Source organism: Tachypleus tridentatus, chromosome 9 (assembly GCF_004210375.1).
Source record: "Tachypleus tridentatus isolate NWPU-2018 chromosome 9, ASM421037v1, whole genome shotgun sequence".
NCBI classification, from domain to species: domain Eukaryota; kingdom Metazoa; phylum Arthropoda; class Merostomata; order Xiphosura; family Limulidae; genus Tachypleus; species Tachypleus tridentatus.
In genome coordinates, this window is record NC_134833.1 from 69,529,848 (window position 1) to 69,548,749 (window position 18,902).

The 18,902-nt window shown below is 34.4% G+C and overlaps 1 protein-coding gene across 8 annotated transcripts in view; it reads left to right on the plus strand.

The window, feature by feature from the left end:
* Window positions 1–18,902, plus strand: part of LOC143225435 (monocarboxylate transporter 12-like) — an 84,762-nt gene that overhangs the window by 41,215 nt on the left and 24,645 nt on the right. For 2 of the 8 annotated variants that reach the window (XR_013013849.1, XM_076454855.1), the window contains exons 2-5: window positions 12,016–12,324; window positions 13,220–13,363; window positions 13,951–15,609; window positions 17,771–17,896. The exons of 4 other annotated variants lie outside the window; for them this stretch is intronic. Coding sequence is in view for 3 of the 4 variants with exons in the window: in XM_076454855.1 (XP_076310970.1) it covers window positions 12,021–12,324; window positions 13,220–13,363; window positions 13,951–15,609; window positions 17,771–17,896 (2,233 nt within the window). In the remaining variant the exon portion in view is untranslated. Of the gene's footprint in view, window positions 1–12,015; window positions 12,325–13,219; window positions 13,364–13,950; window positions 15,610–16,384; window positions 17,897–18,902 lie in introns of those variants that run through there. 2 more of the 8 variants (XM_076454857.1, XM_076454856.1) reach the window with 2 other exon arrangements.

Genomic DNA, 18,902 nt, shown 5'->3' on the forward strand with positions numbered 1-18,902 from the left:
ATTAAAACACTTTCATTTGACTCAATAACTATGCTTATCAAACACTATGGTTATCAAAGCACCTTCATTTTCCTGAACAACTTTGGTTACCAAAACACCTTCATTTGGCTCCATAACTTTGATTACTACACCACCTTCATATGGCTTCTTTTACCAAAACATTTTCACTTAGCTCAATGACTTTGTTTACCAAAACACCTTCATGTGGCTCCTTTTTACCAAAACATTTTCAATTGGTTCATCAACTTTGGTTACCAAAACACTTTCATTTGACTCAATAACTTTGTTTATCAAAACACCTTCATTTGGTTCAATAACGTTGGTTGCCAAAACACTTTCATTTGACTCAATAAGTGTGTTTATCAAATGCCTTCATTTCCTTGAATAACTTTGATTACCACAACACCTTCATGTGGCTCCTTTTACCAAAACATTTTCACTTGGATCATCAACTTTGGTTACCAAAACACTTTCATTTGGCTTGACAACATTGTTTACCAAAACATCTTCATTTGGCTCAATAATTTTGTTTACAAAACACATTCACTTGGCTCAATAACTATGTTTATCAAATACTTTCACTTGGCAAGATAACTTTGGTTATCAAAGCACCTTCAACATTGATAACATTGTTTACCAAAACATCTATATTTGGCTCAATAACTTTGTTTACTAAAAGACTTTCATTTGGCTCAACAACTTTGTTTACTAAAACACCTTCATTTTCCTTGATATCTTTGTTTACCAAAACATCTTCATTTGGCTCAATAACTTTGGTTACCAAGACACCTTCACTTGGATCAGTGGTGTGAAGGTTTTCCATAAACATGGATGGCAATACTAAAGAGTGTTAAAACTTATTGTATCCAAATTTTATGTAAAACAAATCTCATTGAAACTGCATAAAACAGCTAATGATACTGACTGCCCACATTAAAGTTTTGAAAATTGATTCTTACTTTAGGCTACCTGCAATTTCTGTGAAACATTCTAATTCCAGATGAAATGAAAAGTTTGTTAATTTGATTTTAAATGATGAAGGCAACTCTGTAATATGATTAAGATTCTTTATTCAAGGTTGTTTAAAATTTGAAATGCACCCATAAGAATGTCTTCAATTAATTGCCACTTTAAAAATTTTACACACAAAACTTCACCAAACTTTGTTAAGGAGTAGAATATGAATAATGACCAGTGAAGGCAGATGTGGTGTTTAATGGTGTTGAAATACAACAGAATGTGAATCATGAAAAGTAAGGTTGACATGTTTCTTATATTATCCACATTATACAAAACACACACAGGTAATGATAATAATGACCAGTGAAGGCAGATGTGGTGTTTAATGGTGTTGAAATACAACAGAATGTGAATCATGAAAAGTAAGGTTGACATGTTTCTTATATTATCCACATTATATAAAACACACACAGGTAATGATAATAATGACCAGTGAAGGCAGATGTGGTGTTTAATGGTGTTGAAATACAACAGAATGTGAATCATGAAAAGTAAGGTTGACATGTTTCTTATATTATCCACATTATATAAAACACACACAGGTAATGATAATAATGACCAGTGAAGGCAGGTGTGGTGTTTAATGGTGTTGAAATACAACAGAATGTGAATCATGAAAAGTAAGGTTGACATGTTTCTTATATTATCCACATTATATAAAACACACACATTTAATGATAATAATGACCAGTGAAGACAGATGTGCATGATAAGTTATATTAGTATTTCAAATACACACAGAATATGAACAATGATCAGTGAGGGCAGGCATGTGCATTAGGTTATCTTTTGTTACTTGAATTAGTCAAATAATGTAAATAATTATAAATGAAAGTATATGCTGTTAGTAGATTATTCATGATTATTTGAAACACACATGGAATATAAATAATGAGCAGTGAAAACAAACACAGTGATAACTTCCAATTAGCATCAGAAACACAAAACATGAAGGTTAAATTACTCATGATTATTTAATGCAGATACACACAGAGAATAGACATCTTGACTATGCACTTGTATTTTAACATATTGACTGGTATTTTAACATATTGACAGTGCACTTGTATTTTAACATATTGATGGTATACTGGTAATTTAATACCTTCACAGTGTACTGGCAATTTCAGAATTATTTGGCCGAGTATAACAGAATCCAATACATTTAGGATGATTTAGTTCTGTGGAATGGAGCACAATACAACCAGAATTATTTGGCTGAGTATAACAGAATCCAATACATTTAGGTTGATTTAGTTCTGTGGAATGGAGCACAATACAACCAGAATTACTTAGCTGAATGGAACAGAACCCAATATAGCCATAATTATTTAGCTAAATGGGACAGAACCCAATATAATCATAATTATTTAGTTGAATGAAACAGAACCCAATACACACATTTTTCTTTTTTTGATCCCACCTTGCTAAAATAATGTCTAATGGTTTACTCACTGTGGTAAATGTTAAGGTCCCAGCATTTTAAGCAATTGAGGTAGAAACCAAATACAAATTTTATCCTTTTAGTTAAAACTAATTATTAATGCTTAATTAATGTACACCTAAAGACACGGAAACATTTTTAAGAAAGAAATTTTACTGATCTAAAATTTTTATTACTAAAATTATCACTTGTAACTATTCTTTGAAAACACCTATTTTTGTAGTGTGTAAGATTTCCTTACTGTCTCTAACTTATGTCGAAGAACTGGAGTGATACCCGAACTTTTCACAACTGTCACTCTAACTTTATTTTCTTGGAATTACCCTAACAATTCACCCCAAATATATGGTATTTGTGCTGTTAAGATTAACCTCATGCTTGTGAAAGATTCCGAAGCAATCATAACCTTTTTGATGCATCTATAGATTTTCAGCCTAGCTTATATTTTGCCAGTACTAACATAGTTTGAACTAACAATACAATATTCACTACAGCTCTAGGTATTAAATCAAACTACATCAGACGGCTGTGAAAATAGTTATTACATTATCGAAATTCCCCAGCGAAAACAAATGACAACCCTAGTTGAATCATGGACCCTGACCCAATGGCTCTCATCCTGTCGCACCGATTGAACATTATAAAGTAATATTTCAGGCAGTGAGGTTTAAGTTCGTGGTTCACAGTCGATCAAATCTAATTTTTATACGTAGTAAGAACGTTAGAAGCATCCTGTATACCATAGATTTTGATATATTGCTATTTAGGTGTTATTCAATAACTCTAGGCCCGGCATGGCCAGGTCGGTTAAGGCCTTTGACTCGTAATCCGAGGGTCACGGGTTTGAATCCCCGTCGCACTAGACATGCTCGCCTTTTCAGCCGTGCGGGCATTATAACGTGACGGTCAATCCAACTATTCGTTGGTAAAAGAGTAACCCAAGAATTGGAGGTGTCTGATAATGATTAACTGCCTTCCCTCTAGTATTACACTGCTAAATTAGGGACAGCTAACGCCGATAGCCCTCGTATAACTTTGCGCGAAATTCAAAAAACAAACAAACAAACAATCAATAACTCTACGTACATCATACATATAAAACATAGTTGAGAAGAATCCCATACTTACAACAGCCAATACATTTTATATGAAGTTAGGCATAACAGTGTATATATGTTTTTCCCACCTTGGAAATCAAAGTTCAAAATTTAGCATTATGAGCCCTCAGACTTACCGATGAACCACCAGGAGAAGGGGAGAGCTGAAGAAACAAAATGTATTCAAAAATATTTAAAAGACAAAAATAGAAAGAAAATATTCCTCAAAAACTTTCACAACTTACTGGAACCATGTTATAAGTTTCCATATTGTTTGGCGGTCTTTAACAAGTAACAGAAAAACAGGACATACCAGTAATCGAGGAGAAGGAAACGTCCAATTAGCGTAACTTGTGTAACACCGAGTACTGGAGGGCTATCGCTACTTCTCAGTGAAGTTTCAGGCATTAATGACCTATTTTATACAACTATTTCAAACAGTTTAAAAGCCCTTTAAATATACCGCGAACTACTAATAACACCACAAAATTAAATATGAAGAAAAGAAAAAAAAAAGTCTCTTTAATTTATTATAGGGCTTTTTTTACCTCGGGTTCACCCCGTGCTAGAGCTCGTGATTTCAGAATTAATGAGCCGAATTCGAATGCACGCGATATCTCAAAAATTTCCCGCACTATAAAAATGTGAGTGTTTCATAAGAATGACAATCAATTTTTTTTTTTTTTTTTAGTGTAGATGGTAGGTTGAAGGCATGAGCGCTGGCAGAAAGGGGTATTTGGCCCCCCTTATATTTCACAAAACATTGCACGTATTATGATGTAAACTTAACATCGCAGTTAAACTATACATTTTAAATAATTTTTATCAAGACACACAAATTATTTTAGTCTGTTGACTGACTGGCTGCCTTCTTTCTGGTAATTAGTTGAGTATTACATACAACTATAGACAGTCTCATAGTTTTCCCACAAATTACGTTAATATGAAGTGCTAGATTCTGCTTCTACTTACAAGTCACTTCGAAATCTTAAATTCAGATGAACATTCTACTTCAATCTGTTTTTAAATTCGTATATTTAAGTTATTAATAACCCTAATATTATTTTCCTACATGCACTGTAAAAACCACGAAAAAAAACAGCTTAATTAATATTAACCCTCCTACATGCGGCTTTATTATCCCAAGAATCTAAGTTTCAGTAAGTCAAGATTATTTTATATCGTATTATTTAGTTGCTAAAATCAATTGATTTTAATATTCTATTTCAAGTTAAGATCTTACGTAAGAAACTGGAGAGAATAATTTGGAGACTTACAAGCTATAATAAATAATATTTAATTAAACATATACATCAACAAATAGCTGTAACTTCATGTATGTTAATATCATACGTACAACTTTAAAGGCGTGTGTGTATATATATATTCTGTTATTCATACTCCAGTGGGAAAGAGGTAAGTTTATGGACTAACAGTGCTAAAATCCAAGGTTCGATTCACCGTGATGGATCAGATAGCTCAAAGAAAGAAAGAAGCATTTACTTTAATTACTTTAACAACAAGTACATGTAAAAAATAATGGTACCCTAAAACTGTATTAATGTTCTGTTTCTATCTGTCTATTTTCTATCATTAAATAATTATAAAATTAGTTTCCTTTCCAATTACAAACTGAACCCCAGTGAGCTTGAGGGATTTTAACAGTAAAATTCGGTGAGCACACCACATATAATTTATTGTGTAGCTTTGCATTTAAGAACAAAGAAACTATTCAAACTTCTAGACCACCTTGAATATTTTACATTGTAGGTTTAGAGCAATAATCGCATTAATTAACAAAAAGCTTTTAGTAATTATTGAAGTTACGTATTGATTAGTAGCCTTCTACATTAGTGTGAATAACATTCTATGATTTGTAAAATATAAATGTAGTTTAATGTCATATGATTTTACCCGTCAGTGTGCTGTTTTCTGTTAAAATTTTAAATGAAGAATTAGCCGAGATCAAATTTACTCTTAAGTTAGCAGCTTACCCTAAACCAGCTAGCTGTCTAGCACAGAACAAAGTTACAAATTGTCTTCCATCAACTTATAACCTAAACTAGCCTGCCATGCTGGTATTTTCCATGAACCAGAAATTCTTATTAAGATGTATTTAACTGTTCATCCGAGTTCCCTAAATAACGGAGCACATGCACAACTTAAATAAATTTTAATTGTTAAACCATTTTCAAAGAAATACACACTGATAATAGTAACGACGTAAACAAAAAAAAATGAATTTTTAGTGCAATATACCACAGTAAACAGAGCAGAATTTCGGTAACATTATTTCTTTATCACCTCTTCTTTCTAAATTCACAGTGACTAGGTTTACCCACTACATTTATTGCGCTTGGCCTTGATTTTATAGCTTTTATAACTGTGATGTCGGTGTGATAATATTTGTGTAGCTAAAATTTGCTACAGAAGTACACAGGTGGCTCTTTGCCAATACTGAGAGGTTCAGGGCTTAACATTTTTTCACAAGCTCCACAGAGTTAGTTGTTTACTACGTTAAATATGTTTTTTCACTGGTATCGAGGCCCAGAGCTTTCTTACTACGCTATTCCAGTATTAGTTGTTTACCAAGTCCCACTCGCTACTAAACGACCTTCGATAGCAGCAATAAGGTCACAAGGAGAGTTTAATTAATAAGATGAAAGACGTCTCGAAGGCTCGTGTAAATTTATATATCATGAAGACGGCTGGAAATGAAAGAAACCAAATATAACAGCTAGGCAGTGAAATACTGATACATTCGTACAAAAGAACGGGTATTCTGTTTCTCGTACATAAAACAAATACTTTAACAATTTAATTATTTTGTTGTACTAATATGATAGTTATATAAAAATTCAAAACCTATATAAAACTCGTATCATCTGAAATAACGACGTTATTATTATTTCTTGGGATATAATGATAGCTCCCCACTTCATTTAGGGCGTAGGTTCCCTACCCTTCACATCCTATAGTCTTAAGGAAGGTCTACCTTCAATACCATCTTCATCTCTTGAATTTGGAAATTTTGCTTCCCGTCCTCTCACAACTTCTGTGAAGGAAAGGCAATCTCTAATTGTTGAAGAATAATAACAGGTTCCTTATAGAATCTGGAGAAGGCAGGTCTGTCTCTGTTAATGAAAAATACTAGGTTCCTAAGAGAATCTGAAGAAGGCAGGTCTGTCTCTGTTAATGAACAATACTAGGTTCCTTAGAGAAACTGAAGAAGGTAGGACTGCCTGTGTTACAGAATAACAACATATCCTATACACACCTAGAAGAAGGCTGGTCTGCTTCCATTTGTTAATGAGTAATAACAGATACCCCTCTATATCTCGAATAAAAATGACCTGCCCCTGTTTTGTAAGGAACAATAATAATAACTGATACCTTCCACGCCCTAAAGAAGGCTGATTTACCTTCCACTAGGACAGTTATATCTTTACCAATTCATAAAATCAGTTGTCATATAGTTTCATATAAGGGATTTAGGTTAGAAATTGTTTCCTGAAAAATTATGTTGAGTATTATAGAATAGCTTCTTCTTTCAAACTAACCAATATGTTCTATCTGTGAGTTTTTCAACTTGGAAGTACAGCTTTTGAACTGGATAATGCAAGGCTGTTTTTCATGGGAATCACACCAATCACGTGCAAATAAAAAGAAACAAGTTCTATCTTACAACAGGTTGCATAAAGACGTTTCTAAACATATAGCATTAAGTGTCATCGCGTTCCTCGTTTTTTCTTGCAGCCAATCGGAATCAAACATTATTGCTAAGTGCTTAAACAAGAGTAGCTTTTATATTAATGTTGTTTATGACATGTCAAAATGTCCATTTGAATATTTTGTGAAACCTATCTCTAGATAGTTCTTATACCGATTTCAAAAACCATACAATATTTAAACTGTGATACAGGATTGATTTGAAATATTTTGTTTGGTAAGGTTGTAGATATAAGAAAAAATTGTAGAAAACTTCTGAATGCTAAGTGCGAGTAGAAGCCAATAATGTCATATAATTATTTGAATATTATATCTTTTTGTGTTTATTAAGCCTAATTAAAATGTCCACGTCGAAAAGAGCCTATAAATAAAGCTATTTGAAAATAACTGGTGGGAACAAACTGAGAGCATATACATTTTAATCTACTTCAGATGTTGCCAGTGTTTAAAGGACAAACTGCTTGTAGACGATGACATCTAAAACCTCACCAAGACATCTAAGCCAAGACACGTAGAAACTCACCAGCAATCGATATTTTAACAAGACAGAGTTACCCAATACTTGTACTTACGATACACAAGTCCTACAAAATTACTAGTGAGCTTCACAATCTTTTGATTCCGCCTCACGTTTTGTTTAACAAAACCTGAAACACGAGTACCGTAATATTAACGCATCTGTAATACGACTCACACAACAAACTCAAATCAAAGGCTACGTTAATTTCAAACAGTTGCGTATCACGTCTTAGTGGTGAATGTAAAACAAACTGGTTGGTTATCTCCTGTCCAATTTTTATGAGAATAAAAAGGTATCATTCAACTAGACTTCATTGCAGCCATATTCATATACACGTAATCTCTCGATCTATGTGAAATCCGATATACCACAAAACGATAGCGACATCTGCAACAGGACTAATTTCAACTGTAATTTATATTTCCTCTACACTATCAAAGTTGCTTTTAAAAATCGACAGTAATGTATTAGTCACTAGCTAGTAAGTTACTTCTGGTTCATTATGAAGCTTCGTGAATAACAACTGATAAATGATAATTCGAATGTATTACAACCGTTTTAAAGAAACTGAAGATAAACACGCTGCAGTGTGTCCATTTCTGGGAGTTCAACATGTTTAACACAGCTAACAAATGTGATAAAATGTAAACAATACCTTTCAGAAACAGCAGTATGTAGTGAAGGAACAGTTAAAACAAAGTGAAACTTCGTATCTCAGAACCTCTAACCTTTGTTCCGCAGATCTTAAAACACACAGCAATTAGACTACTGTGTGCTACAGAATGAGGTAAAAATTAACAGTAATAATATATGCAATTATTCATAGTTAACAATTAAGTTCAATAACTTAAAACACATAATTTCTACTTCTTTTTTAACATTTGTATTTTTAACTTCACAGCTGATGTAGTTCAGAAGAGGTTTCTCTTTTAGACTGTCTGAATAAGTGAAAAATGGTAACCGATAATCGTTAAGTTTTAGGACTCTTACTTATTTAGCCTCGTCTATACACTATTATTCATTATGGTGACGAATTGCTACAGGAAAGTAAGGTTAGGCAAATAGCATTCTAGACTGAAGCACTTTTTTGTGAAGAATTTGAATTAAATCTTTCAGTAATTGTACACGTTATATTTCAAATTCACATCCATAGAATTTGATATCGGTTCCGAACCCATTCTCTATAACTACTTTTTGGTCAAGTTTCGTTATTTGATTTAATTCCGTTTTAATTTGGGCCCGGCATGGCCAAGCGCGTAAGGCGTGCGACTCGTAATCCGCGGGTTCGCGCCCTCGTCGCGCTAAACATGCTCGCCCTCCCAGCCGTGGGGGTGTATAATGTGACGGTCAATCCCACTATTCGTTGGTAAAAGAGTAGCCCAAGAGTTGGCGGTGGGTGGTGATGACTAGCTGCCTTCCCTCTAGTCTTACACTGCTAAATTAGGGACGGCTAGCACAGATAGTCCTCGAGTAGCTTTGTGCGAAATTCCAAAATAAACAAACAAACCATTTTAATTACTGTACCTCAAACCAGACTCTACAACATGGCGCACGTAGCGACTTCTAGAAACGTTTACTAAGCACTGAATTAGTTTCTAGCTGTGTTGGCAACTAACTCTATGAATTCTTACTTCTCGATTATTGTCGTTTGTAGTACGCACACTAGCTAATATAAAATAAGAAGGGCACTCATGTTAATTTAACTGATAATTTAATAATCAGATATTCAGTTATTGATTTATCAAAGTATTCTTAATCCTTACAGTCAATGAAGTTTATTTCTTATTTGTTTGAATTATTCAATATGAATCATTCCCGCAAATAATGTATTTTATTTTATAAATTGTTTAGGGAAGTGTTCTTATCCACTAAATAATTTCAGGTGGTTAGGGCGTTCGATTCACAATGTGAGGATTGCGGGTTCGAATCTCCGACACACCAAATATGCTTGCCCTTTCAGCCGTTGATGTGTTATACTGTTACGGTGAATTCCACTATTCGCACAAGTGGTGATGACCAGCTGCCTTCCCTCTAGTCTCACACTACTAAATTAGTGACGGCTAGTGCAGATAGCCCTCACATGGCTTTACGCGAAATTCAAAAATAAACTTTCAGATTTTTCGATGTGTTTATTTTCCTTTATACTTCCTTTATTTTTCCTTTTCCTTTATTTTATACTTTACAACTGTATCCGATTTAGAATTTTCTTGTTTCAACACCCCTGAAGAAATGACCTGATGCTAAGATAGGGTTTCATTTTTTATGGGTAAAAGAGCGCATAATCTAGTTTCGTATAGATAATACTGGTGTCGGTTAGTTTCAACTGGATAATACCAGTGAAATTACACCCACATCAAGATCACGTCCACAACCCACAAAAGCATGCATGCAACATGAATTATCGTATACGAAATACATCATAGTCAGACGTACGTAGTATAAATGTTTGTTTGTTTTTTAATTTCGCACAAAGTTACTCGAGAGCTATCTGTGCTAGCCGTCCCTAATTTAGCAGTGTAAGACTAGAGGGAAGGCAGCTAGTCATCAGCACCCACCGCCAACTCTTGGGCTACTCTTTTACCAACGAATAGTGGGATTGATCGTCACATTCTAACACCCACACGGCTGAAAAGGCGAGCATGTTTGGTGCGACAGGGATGCGAACCCGCGACCCTCAGATTACAAGTCGCACGCCTTAACCCACCTGGCTATGCCGAGCCTATACACGAAATATCTATAAAAATGCGATTAACCAAATATACTGTAATCGAAACGCATTGGATGTGAAATGTGCAAAACTGTAGTCCCTCGTGGATATTTTAAATAACCTGATGTGGTACATGAACAAACATAAGCTATATATGGATACGACAAAACGTTATTTAATTTTGTCTGGGGTTCTTAACGTCTCCAGTCAGTGTATCACCGAATAAACAAACTATATTACTTACTCGCTACCAAGTGATAACAGTGTGACTGTGACAGTTATTTGGTCAACACACTCATGTGGCGCAGTTGATAACCAACCGTATGTGTACATTAGTGAACTTTTATATACATATATATTGTCGCCTAGTTACACACACACACGTATAAAATTCTATCTTTCATGATAATTAATTAATATACGGCAGAGTTTATCACAGTGTGATGTTCAAACTCTTTATGGCTGAAAAACTAATGATATATAAGTTCATAAATACGTTTTTATCATAATCTTGTTAAAAAAACTCGTAGGCTTATCTAACCCTCTGAAGATGGTTAATAATTACGATTTATTTCTTCCCATTTCATTTAAGTTTACGCTTATGAATAATATGTGTAAAACAGAAAAAATAATACCAGTAACTATCTCTCTACAAATTTAACCAAGTTATGATTTCAAGTGATTTGTAGTTTCCGCTTACCTAAGAATAGCGAATCTGTTTGTATGATAATTTATGCATCAGAAAAGGTAGAAATAGGCTTATTATAAAGTGTGTTTTTAAAAGTAAATTACATGTTATGCTAACCCTAACACAAGATGAGTTGATCCTTATGTTTACAGTAAGCACATACAAGCTTCCATTGCAGATTAATAAACTTACAACAAATAAATATTTTATAGCTATTGTAATTACATAAGCATATCCTTAAGAATGGTATAAGTAAACATAAGTAATATACATTTCTAAAAAGGAAATTATAGATATACATATGTTTCAGTAAATTAACGAGGTTACTAAAAATTAGGGCAGGTAGATGTGGGAAACGTAAATCCCAGTGGGACAGAATAAGTAAATATGGAGTTAATTTAATATCCATATAATTAGATGTTTATTTCGTAAACTCAGAGTGCATGCTGCTAGTTTTTATGTAGGTTAACGCACAATTTTTTAATTGAGCTGAACACTTGTAGATTAATCATGTTCGGATTAAGTAAAGATACCTTACAACTAGTAAGATTAAGCCTCAGGCTTATTCAAAGTAATTATTCTCCTGTTGTTTTCTATTAACCTTAATAACTTTAACTATGACTTAAGGTTTTGAGTTTCATGTTACTATTAAAAAACTATAAATTCACTCTTAGATCATAAGTTTTAATGAAGAGTACATTACTTTGATAATAGCAATGAATGTAAATGTATAATATTTCAATAATTTTAGAGATATATCATAAAATAAACACGGTGTATGTACATAACTACTATTTTATTACTGTTTAGGAGACATGATGAAAGAGCAAACAGAGACAAAATCTTCCTGTTTACTCGAATCCAAAAAACGAGAAGGGAATGAAGAGGATTCCGATGGATTAGACTGGGATCCTGAGGATATTGCTCACATATCGGAACCTCCTAATGGTGGGTGGGGGTGGATGATAGTACTAGCATCTTTCCTCTGCAATATGGTTGTTGATGGGGTTTCGTATTCCTTTGGAATATTCCTCATGGATTTTGTGAGTTACTACGGTTCTCCAAAAGGCAAGACAGCATGGATCGGTTCACTTCTCTCAGGAGGGTATCTTAGTTCAGGTGTGTGTGTGTGTGTGAAAACTGTTGTGTGTATATCTTAATATGTTTTTACTATGAGGAAGATATCCAAAGATAAATAAAGTTTTTACTGTCAAAGATATACCTAAGACCAGAAAAAGTTTCTCGTAATGACGAAAAACCCACTTGAAGTAAAAATGCCTCTCAGGATGTCTGTTAATCTAAAGATGACTTAAGTAGGTCGAAACATTGTTTTCTACTTTATTTAGGAAAAGTTTCTGTTGTTAAAGGTTAAGATAGATTAAAGGCTTTACTTTCAGAAAGGTGCCTAAAGTCTGGTAGGGTTTTTAACTGTCAGGGTGTTCCTTAGGCCTTGTAAAGTTTTGACTGTTAGGGTGTTCCTTAGATCTGATAAAATTTTAACTGTCAGGGTGTTCCTTAGGTCTGGTAAAGCTTTTACTGGCAGGGAGTTCCTAAGATCTGTTAAAGTTTTCACTGTCAGGGATTATTTGCTCTCAAGTTTTTAAGGGGTAATTTGATTCACGTAAAGAATTTACTGTTGTTAAAAATGTGAATCTAGCTTTTGAAGTGAGATTTTAATAAGATGGTGAGAGGCTTAAAATAATGCTTTGTGTAAAAGTCTAGGACTAGATTCCTATCAAATCAGTTTCTTAGGTTATAGAATGAAGGAACAATTTCTGTACTCAACAAAGAACATATCAAAACTTAAAAAGTAATATTTTTGGTTATTATGATAATCAATGAGATTATTACTTAATGTCCAGAAACACACAATGTTAAAATCTCTTCATTAGCAATACATGTTAACCATAAAGCTTATGTTCATATTAAACTCCATAAAAATTCTTACTAAATGCAAAGTGAAGCAACGAAACGTAATATTAACTATTTTTCTTATATTTTTCCACTTACCTAGGTGTTATCGTAAGTGGCTTAACAAACCGATTTGGCTGTCGGCCTGTCACCATTGCTGGAAGTCTCATAGCTTGCTTAGCTTTTCTATTGAGTACAGTGGCCCCTAGTGTTGACGTACTGATGTTCACGTATGGCTTCATGGGAGGTAAGTAGATCCTTGGACTAGTTGCTTCGGAAGTGACTAAATCTAAGTACAAAAGAGTTGAGTAATTTGTGTCACGTCCGAAAGTTTTGCCGATGTAGCATTTAACTTTTCTTGAAGATGGATATGAGAGAAAAATATAAAAGTAATAATGTTTTACAAATAGAAAATTACTAAATGCTTTATCTCATAAAATAATCGGAGGTAACTTAATCATGTTCCAACTCATTTATACTGTTACTCTGGTTTTAATGCTACCTGAATGTAAGATATTTCCTACTAAAATGTATCATTGCTTCGTACCATATACGGTGTTGATATTGTATAAATGTGTATATCTTGATGGTACGTGGATGCATCATATTTATTCTTAATATACAGTTGTTCTATGAAATTTAATGTTGATATGAACAATGTAGTACAATGTTTATTGTTGTATAAAACTGTGAGTTTGTTAGTAGGATAAATAGGTTAAGAAAAATGTTAATATTTTTATTATCAAAGAACGGTGTACAATGTAACAAGATAATATTGTAAAAGTGTGTTCCAGACACAGTTTTCTATATTTAGTAACACCCCTTTTATTTCAGGTATCGGGTTTGGTCTTATCTACCTTCCTGCCATAGTCAGTGTTAGTATATACTTCTCCACTAAGAGAGGTGTGGCTACGGGAATTGCTGTATGTGGCTCAGGGATGGGTGCCTTTGTATTTCCTCCTGTATGTCAGAAATTGCTCGAAACTTACGACTGGAAGGGAGCGGTCCTCATTCTAGCAGGCCTATCATTAAACTGTGTTGTTTTTGGTGCACTAATGAGACCTCTAGATCCTCCCCCTCCTCGTGATATTAAACCGCTGTTGCAGAGGATTGCTGAAGATAAAGAACGTCAAAGGTCAACCTCAATGTACAACAGTCAATACATTTTAGTGCAGCGTCAAGACGGAACTTTTGAAAAGTTTCCATTACACCACCGAGAAGAGCTTCCCAGGCTGAACCTGAACAATGAGCCTGGTGTGCAATCCACCCTTTATCTGGACGATGTGTCCACTTACCACCCGGAGGCTCCACTGTCCACTCTATCGCCCATTGAAGAGGCCAGAAAATCTCCTTCGAGCTCTAAGGAAGATGACAGTGAAACCAAGACAACCACTACTGGAAAAACATCTTCAGATACCACAGAACAACGCTCGCGCAGCCTGAATGACCTGTCCACACAACTTCTTTCCGATGAGAACCTCATAACTGTCGCAGGTTCTAAGGTTGTCAACAATGGTACTATCAATAAAAATGAAATGTCTGAGACAGACTGTCAGAAGAATAAGGAAGTAATAAAGACGGGCATTGTACAATCAGCTTTAGTCAAACAAATTGTCAAAGAAAAAGGATTAAGTATTGATAATAACTCGGCAGATCTGTGTCTTAGCAATCTTGCTGTAAACAAAGAACAGTTGGATAGACGGCGTTCTTCTGTAAGGTTTGCAAGTGGCTCCCTCTATCCAGTTAAAACTCACAGTGAAATGTTGGACAGTATGATGAAACGATTAAGAGGGGGACATATAACTACCTGTGGCAGTAGAAGGTCATCATTAAAGCCCCAGTCTTACGTGGTCACATCTGGAGGTAGTCGCAGATCGTCTCTAAGAAGCCGAAGGTCATCAGTTAGGTATGACCGACGGGAACTAGCTCGCCCTTTATACAGAAAAGACATTTTCTACAGCGGAAGCATTGCCCATCTGCCTCAGTACGTTCATTCTCAAAGGGATGTCCGTTCCTTCGTGGCCAGTGTGACATCCATCCCTCGTAAAAGCAGCATGGTGGACACTGTGCCTAGTTTCACAGAAGGGAAGATTGAAGGACGTTGCTCTTGGTTCCATCTTCCTAGCAGCTTTTCTAGCGTCATTAGGGAAATGTTAGATTTTTCACTAATCAAGAACCCCGTTTTCTTCGTGTTATGCTTATCCAACGTCTTTGGCATGATGGGGTTTTATATCCCGTTTGTCTATATCACAGACAGCTCTGTAGTTAAGGGCATTTCCCGGGAAAAGGCAGCTTTCCTACTCTCAATTATTGGAATCATGAATACTCTAGGAAGGCTCATATTTGGATGGATAGCTGACCGTCCAAGAGTGAGCGCACTTTTCGTAAACAACATATGCCTGACGCTAGGGGGCATCAGTGTTTTCATTGTTCCATTCTGTTCATCTTATATAACAGTGGTAGCTTCCGCAGTGTGCTTTGGACTTTTTATCTGTGAGTACCTGTTGTTGTCTATTTTTTGCTATAATGGTACTGTATGTAAAAAAAGAAATATTTACGAAATACATAGACATCTGGTGGTTAGGACTTCCTGGAAATAAATATTAAAATAATTCATAAGTTTGTTTTTTAATCTTAGAAAATCAATATACTTAGAAACAAGGAACAAAGTTAAATAAGTGCAGTCATATTTGCTTTGGGTTTCTTGGTGATTCGACAAACAAATACAATTAGTTTATTCGTTATTACAATATGTTTGGAAGACTGTCTCTTATAATAGGGAATATTTCTGTAAAAAGGTTATAAAACATTTATTGAGACCAACACATCTGATGAAATACCAAAAATTTAACTAGTGTCACACTCAACTATGTATCACTATTATATATTCTGAGGTGGCAACGTAGTTGAGTTCTGTCGCTAAATATTTATAGAACAAAGTAATTACGTAAACTATTCATTGAAAGCATATTTCTTTTCTTGTATGTTTCTTTAGTTCCAATATCAAATGTAAAAACCCACACTACTTTTAATCTTTTAGAATGGTATTAGTTCAACTACCTCGGCGTTTACTAACTAAACTAATCAAGCAGCCAGTAACGGCCTGATATACAACCAACTTTTGTGTATGTAAGCAATGTAACAAATCAGTAGGTTACGCCCGCAGTTTTCAACCACCCATTAACAGCCAGATATGCAACCAATTTTTGTGAAATGTTAAATAGTGTTAGAATAATTATCTTTATTTAAAGTGTCTAACATCTTACAGGAGGACTTTCTGTTCGTTGAATTTCGCGCCAGCTGTCCGTAATTTAGAGGCGACAGATTAAAGGGAAGCAGCTAGTTAACACCACTCACCGTCAACTCTAAGGAACAGTGGGATTCGAAAGCTTAGCATCCCTCGAATTTTATAAACTATTTTCATTACTTGTTTTGTAACATTTTTCAAACAAAAACTACGACAGATTTATAAATTGAAACTCTAATAAAAGTTAGATTCAAATATCGAATAAATGTTTAAAGTTCCTGACATCATGAAATGAGACGTATTTTAATAATGTTTTCGGTTTGAAAATATCATGTGACGTAAGAATGCCCGATGACATAAATTTTGAATGCTTGTATGAACTAAAATAATTAGTTTCATAACCTAACTGTTGTAGTCTTTCTTATCTTAGCCTTAATGGTAATGTTATGGGTGAGGCATTCTAATACTCACATCTACAGAACCACGGACGTGGTTGCGTTAAATAAAGTCTATCTGAAAAAACTAGCTTTAAAAACATCTTAAAAACGTTTTGAACGTCGTCATGCTGATAGGTTATATGTTTAAGACTTGTCACTTGCTATCAGAAGACACTTTTAGTCACAAAACGATAGTTATGAAAATAGTAAGATTTGGAAGACTTTCGTTATAAGACATTTATAAAAAAAATTTAATTTATAAGATAACAGTTGTGAAAAACAGTAATATTTGTATACGACAAATGAAAATTGTAATATAATTGTTGTAGTACTTCAAAAGATGCAAGACATTTTTACTTGAGTGGTTTTAATAAACTGACCAAATATTGGAACTCCCTGTATTCACGTTCTTCTTGTTGTTTGTTTTTGAATTTCGCGCAAATCTACTCCATGCTAGCCGTCTTTAATTTAGCAGTGTAAGACTAGAGGGGAGGCAGCTAGTCATCACTACTCACTGCCAACTCTTGGGCTACTCTTTAACCAACGAATAGTGGGATTGACCGTCACTTTATAACGCCTCCACGGCTGAAAGGGTGAGCATGTTTGGTGCGACGGAGAATCGAACCCGCGACCCTCAGATTAAGAGTCGAACGCCTTAACCCACCTGGCCATGCCGAGCCTCTTGTTTTGTCAACATAACATGTATTAGCGGTTTTCAAACTAGGCCAAAAGGCCTAGCGTTTATTTATTGCGAATATAATTTCAAGCCACATGAACAGAGATAACTGTTTGTTAAAATGCAAAATAATAGGATTATAAAACTATCGAAGAAGGTCTGAAGCGAGGACTAAACACCTTTTATATTATCTACATAATTATAATGGTAGTTAGAAGTAGAGATCTACTTTCTTAGAATTGTTTAATCGTTACGAAGTACTTTGTTCAAAGGATTTTCATTCTCTCCCCGTAGCCGCATACATATCATTAACTTCCATAATTATTGTCGACCTATTGGGTCTAGACAAGCTCAGCAGTGCATTTGGACTTCTTAGTTTGTTCCGTGGTTTTTCTTCAATATTAGGTCCTCCTTTAGCAGGTAAGTAGTGTTTTTATTTGAACTAATAAACTTTACTTTGCTATGTATGTATGTATATATGAACGTATTTCCAACTGTGCGAAAGTTACGTTTTACATTGTCGGTTAGAATGGAGGCCCCCCGCTAGTACAGCGGTATGTCTCCGGATTTACAACGCTAAAATCAGGGGTTCGATTCCCCTCGGTTGGCTGAGCAGATAGCCTTCGTGGCTTTGCTAAAAAAGAAAAACACAAAACTTAGAATGGTATATTTTTCTGTCTTTTGTCACCTGGTGTTCTTAAAACGAAGATCATGTTTTGAACATGAAGCATTCTAATAGAATTTTGAAAAATACACAAAAAAGTTTGAAACGCAAAAAAGGAAATTATTGTATAAACATAATGCTTAGTCACAAAGTATGTAATAGAAGATATCAGAATTATTCAGCACATATTATCCCATTCGTAGAAACAAAAATTAAAGAAAAATTAAATTTTTAAATATTACATCTATGAAACGGCAAAAATCCTTGTTTTAAACTAACGTTACTTACCCATTGTAACTCAAATCAAGTATTTCGAATGTCATGAAATACAAGGGATTATTTAATGAACCAGTATTGCATTCAGTGATCCCACACAATTCAACTCATTTACCAGTTTGAAGTTCGCAACAGCAAATGGGTTTTGTGGTAGTACTGGGCTTCCCAAACTTTTCAGACCTGCGAAGATTTACATCAAAAAGAAAAAGCATTCCGGAGCCTTAGTTTTAAAAAATACACTAAAAATAGAAACAACAGATCACTAGCACCAGATAAAGTTTACTTCAAGCTTTCAGAATATAAATTTATTAAAAATATCAATATTTGAAGAGAAATTTTTACTTCTACTTACATGTTCAAAAATTTCTGCTTACAAAATTTATGTCAGTAAAAGTACAGTGTACTTATTTATTTATTAGTGACTCGGATGGGCTTGCTTTTGTTCACAAAGTAGTTCAATATTTGGAGTTATGGTTGTTACCTGTA